At 42.9% G+C, this 5,390-nt stretch overlaps 1 protein-coding gene across 1 annotated transcript; it reads right to left on the bottom strand.

Annotated features, from left to right (window-relative positions):
- Positions 1 to 424: 424 nt before the first annotated feature.
- LOC126455774 (piggyBac transposable element-derived protein 4-like) lies at positions 425 to 1,494 on the bottom strand. The gene is made up of 2 exons (XM_050091538.1): positions 600 to 1,494; positions 425 to 513 (listed from the first exon to the last, which is right to left on the bottom strand). The coding sequence occupies exons 1-2, from the start codon at positions 1,492 to 1,494 to the stop codon at positions 425 to 427; spliced, it is 984 nt and encodes a 327-aa protein (XP_049947495.1).
- Between the last annotated feature and the right edge of the window lie 3,896 nt (positions 1,495 to 5,390).

The raw sequence follows: 5,390 nt of genomic DNA, 5'->3' as shown, positions 1-5,390 counted from the left end.
GACTTGACTCTCATGAAGTCTAGATGGCCTCAATGGTGTTTTCTGGGTTACTAAGCTTTGCAGGATACTCATCCTGAAGACTTTGGCAGTCATTTTTTCTCTATCGCCTAGTTCCTTCCAAATTATATAGCTGTTGACGATACTGACATCAAGCAGGTGAAAGAATATTCGGTGCCACCACTTTTTACTTCTCCGGCTTATTTCATATGATTTTTTCAGTTGGTCGAACTTGTCGACATTGTTCATGTGTGCATTGTAATCCATCACTGCTTGAGGACAAGGTAGCTCTATGCGTGAACCATCTCTTTCACGGCGAGTCACTGTAGTAACTTCAGGACTGTGAAAATTTGAAAGGAGATGAACAGCTCTCTTATCTTTCCACTTCAAGTAGAGGATGCCACAGTTGCTGACCCTCCAGTCAAATTCACCTCTGCTTAATTCTTTGTCTGTTTTTAATTTGGGTAAATGTTTCCTTGTTGGTTGAACTGTCCCACAGGCATATATGTTTCTCTGCTGTAAACCAGCCAACAAGTTATAGCTATTGAAATAGTTGTCGAAATAAAGATAATGGCCTTTATTTACGAGTTCAGAGGACAAACTCAGCACTACATGCTCCCCAAGGCCTGTTTGCACTGTGTCACCTACTTTTCCGGTGTAAATATCAAATTTCAAGTTGTAAGAGGTCTTGTCACACAGCATCCACACTTTGTAACCACGCTTTATGGGTTTATCTCTCATGTATTGTTTCATACTGTTGCGGCCTTTGAATTTGATCATTGACTCATCAATTGCTAGGTGTTTGCTGGGTTGGTAACACTTGGAAAAAGATTCAGATAGTATCTTGATCACTGGTCGCAGCTTGTACAGTTTGTCATAACCTGGGTGTCCTTTTTCTGGATGCAATGTGTTATCATTCAGATGAATGTTCCTCAGTAACCATCCAAACCGATTTACTGCCATCAGAGATGCAATATAACGATCATGAAGTTCTGGGGCACTAGACCAGTAGTCTCTGTATGCTGGCATACGCTTTATACCCATCAAAATGTTGATTCCCAGGAAAGTTCGTATTTCATTGTCAGTTGTTGGAGTGAAAGACTTGCCAGATTGCGTCGCATATAAATTTGTTTGGAAAACGATTAGCTCAACTAGCTCTTTTGGAAATATTTTTTCGAATATATCGATAGGTTCTGGATCATCAATGTCCCTAATAAAAGCACTTGGTCCTGATTCACTGTCGAACTGCATTCCTGAGGTAGCATTGAATTGTTGTCCCCAAGTTGGCGCTGTGTCAGCAGCGCGTTTTGGCGGAGTGGACTCACTTTCTTCCTCGCTCTCTGAAACTTCGCCTTCAGACGACACAATAGCCTCCGCAACAATGCTTGCTTCATAATCAGATTCGTCATCTGTGGTGTCAACAGTGGAATCCTCGTCTGATGGAATTTCACACAATAATCGTTCGATTTCTTCATCTCGTAAGCCTCTTCTTGACATTTTCATTTTCAAACAACAGCCTGAATCCAAGTAAAGAATACGTAAGCAAAACAAAATGGAGAAAGAGCTAAAATAAGTCACAACACAATTAAAAACTAAACTTTGTAGCGGAGGATTTCGAATTTTATACTAGGAAACGAAATGCAATAGAATACTGCTACATGCACGGTGGTACAAATAATATACCACCAAAATAAATTGTATATAAATAACGGAAGATTGTGCATATGAATGTATACATGGGTTCATACCGTAGCTGTGACGTCCAAGATATGGAAAAAACACAGGCGCAACAAGAAATTCGTTATAAACCACTATTCACACGCAAAAACCATGCACAACTCAGCACGCAGCTTTCACAGTTGTAATCTATGCAATTCTTGGCGGGAACTGATTCCTTATAGGCAGTGAGTGCCATCTGTCTGATAAGTAGAGAACTAGGTGAGCATATTAGAGTGGTGGTCGTGCAGTTAAACCACTGTGCAAAGAGCCAAGAAAATTTTCAAAAGGTGGTATACTATGTATACCACCGTGCTCCAAAGAGTTAAAAGAATAAATGGTTCAAATGGCTCGAAGCACTATAGGACTTAACATCTGAGGTCATCAGTCCCCTAGACTTAGAACTACTTAAACCTAACTAATCTAAGGACATCACACACATCCATGCCCGAGGCAGGATTCGAACCTGCGACGTAGCAGCAGCACGGTTTCGGACTGAAGCGCCTGGAACTGCCCGGTCACAGTGGCCGGCGATTAAAAGAACAGATCCTCTTTGACAGCAGTTTGTGTTTGTTCAACATGCTGCTCGGTATCTCGTAGAGCTGAAAATATTAGCCAGGTGGCAGCCGTAGAATTCTGTATAGTCTACGCCGCTGCAACTGATGTTTCTTGTCATGCTGGAACCCGAAAAAGGATTCAGCGGAGCACTGACTGGTCTGCTTAAGGAGAAAATTTATTTCTGACGTAACGACTTTAATGGAAAAAAGTTCTACCGGAAGGTTATAGTTAAACTTTCCGTGCTTAACATGTTATGACACGGAATCTAATTACCGCACGAAGTACAAATTTAATAGCATTAATGTTCAGAGTATGGGGTGCATGACTTAAATGCGTCACAGCACCACCGTCCAGTTCCAACTATGGCCACCTGGTGCCGCAGTCAGTCATGGTGTGTCATAGTCTCACACACCTGACCAGCCGCAGTGCACTTATTGACGTGTCAATACGAGCTTGGACAAAAGGAGCAGGGCATTATTGGTGAAGTTCTGTTATGAAAACAACAGTAATGCTGCAGCTGCACTTCGAGAACATCGACGGCTAAAAGGATTACGGAAGGTTCCTCTTTCTCCATCTGCTCTGCAGAGCATGATTAAGAAGTTTGAACCAACTGGAGAGCTGGAAACAGGCCTACGACTGCTTGCACTACAATGGGTTGATGAAGTAGCTGTTGCTATGGCAGACAACGCTGGGCGCAATTCCCGATCGTCAGGCGGTGCGCGTGCTGTGTCACGAAAGTTGAACATCCCGTGGTCCACTGTACGGAAGGTGCTTCGAACCATTCTCAAATGGTGTACGTACAAGATCCATATCGTGCAGCAGCTTGCACCACAGGACGGACAACGGCGTGTTGTCTTCGCTCTCCACTTTCTCGCAAGGATTGAAATCGACGAGGGCTGGCCCTGCACCATCCTATTTACAGACGAAGCTCATTTTTGTCTGACGGGTGAGTCGAACAAGCAGAACTGCCGAGTATGGGGATCTTTACCTCCAGCCACTGTGCATGAAGTTCCTCTGTATGGCGAATGTGTCACCACATGGTGTAGTTTCACGGCTACGTTCGTCACTGGTCCACTCTTTTTTGAACAGGCTGGCGCTCAAGGACCAAAGACGTGCAGTGTGACTGGCCAGCGTTACTGCGATGTGCTTTTCCAGCATAGCATACCCGCCCTACAGAAGAGAGACGTGTTGAACTCAAAAGTTTTCATACAATGTGGGGCCCCACCATCGAATTATCAGCCGATCGTTTCCATATGCTTGGCTGGCATGATCATCTGATCTCACACCCTGTGATTTCTGGTTGTGGGGCTACCTGAAGGACAGGGTTTACCAGGGAAACATTCACACGTGTGCTGATCTGAAGCGCAGCATGTCAAGAGAGGTAGCCAGCATACTTACGGATAGACTTCATTCTGCTGTGCAGAATGCAATCCTGCGCTTTCAGACTCTTCTGGACACTGCTGGGCGCCATATTGAGCCCCTTTTGTAGTAGTAATGGTGCCGGTATGTAATAGTCTGATGTACGGTAGCAGCACATTAAAAGTGTTTCAGTTGAATTGATCCTCCATTATTTCTCTTCACTGTGTCCTTGACATTAATGTGCGAAGTTTGGTACTCGTACGATGATTGGTTTCCGTGGTATAACGTGTTAAGTAGAGAAGCAACTATAGGGTGTTTCACAAAGTTATATCAACCCTGTTCCTGCTCGACACGGGCGACGCAATGTGCAGACATGCCACGGGGGTATTTATTTTCCATGAAGTGCTTTAATATTACATGGAGTACAGATAGATGTCACATTTAACCAATCCAATCCATTCCCCACCAACACTGCGTAGATTACTGACCGTCGCCCTCCCGAATGCGAGTCCAGTGGTTAGACACTGGACTCGCATTCGGGAGGACGACGGTTCAATCCCGCGTCCGGCCATCCTGATTTAGGTTTTCCGTGATTTCCCTAAATCGCTCCAGGCAAATGCCGGGATGGTTCCTTTCAAAGGGCACGGCCGCCTTCCTTCCCCGTCCTTCTCTAACCAGATGAGACCGATGACCTCGCTGTCTGGTCTCCTTCCCCAAAACAACCAATTACTGACGTCAGACTTACAAATTAAACACTTCTCTGCCATCGTTCATAAGAACACATGTTACCTAAAAGCTCACTTAACAACTACAAATACACTTTATAAACTGAAAATAACTCCAGCATTTAAACACAAGTTCGGTGAAGTTATTTTGTCTTTATATAAGAGAACTGGGCAGGAAATTTTGGTAGCTATAGACTGTCTGTAAACTGAAAAACGAGCGGCACTACTGGTGGAGGACTAAGGGTCAATTTAGTCTGTAGCAGTGTAGAGGAGTGTGCCGAGATTTACGTAAAATCCATCCATATTCTTTTCTTGAGTTAATATTTTTGTAAGTTCCCCTCTATGTGTTTCTGTATGAGATTTATTTCGAATTTACCTCCCCCTCCATAAAAAGTCTACGTATCACTAAAACTATGTACCCACAAACTGTTATCCAACTTGAAGTCGTTTGGTAACCTTTGACAGAACGTAATTTGAGTTGAACTGTAACTGGTCTGAATACAACTTCTCTTCATATTAAATGCGCAACTGAAGTAAAACAATTATCTGGGTCCTAATAAAAATTTCCACTTACCTCCCCTCTTGACAACATTGTTGCAGATTTCTCGAAAGCATAACAGCAAACAGCAAGCAGACATCAGCTAAGCTACACTTTTATTTCTTAAATTAAATATCTAAACGATATTCAATTTGCTGCATACCGTACGGTGCAATGTGATAGTGCGTAATGACAAACCTTCTATAACTGTGGGATGGGGAGAGTAACTATTCCTATGAAATGTTATTCCAAGACAACGATATTAGAATGAAGTGTGTATTCAGAAAGACAAAGTAAAACTTTGCGTTATCTTCACACGTAACATAGGTCTGAACAATACTATACTTTAAAAAGTATACAATGATTTAAAAAGTGTATCATGTTAATAGAGAATTTCTATAAAAAGCAAACCGTTGAATCAGTTGATACGTCAACGCATGAATCAGCGAACTGGGTTGGTCTTTCGATCTTTCTCTCACCTCTGAGCACGTGAACAA

The sequence above is a fragment of the Schistocerca serialis genome, chromosome 2 (genome assembly GCF_023864345.2).
Source record: "Schistocerca serialis cubense isolate TAMUIC-IGC-003099 chromosome 2, iqSchSeri2.2, whole genome shotgun sequence".
In the NCBI taxonomy this organism is placed as follows: Eukaryota; Metazoa; Arthropoda; class Insecta; order Orthoptera; family Acrididae; genus Schistocerca; species Schistocerca serialis.
The sequence above is the reverse complement of the archived record's forward strand: the minus strand, read 5'-3'. Positions and strand labels throughout refer to the sequence as shown.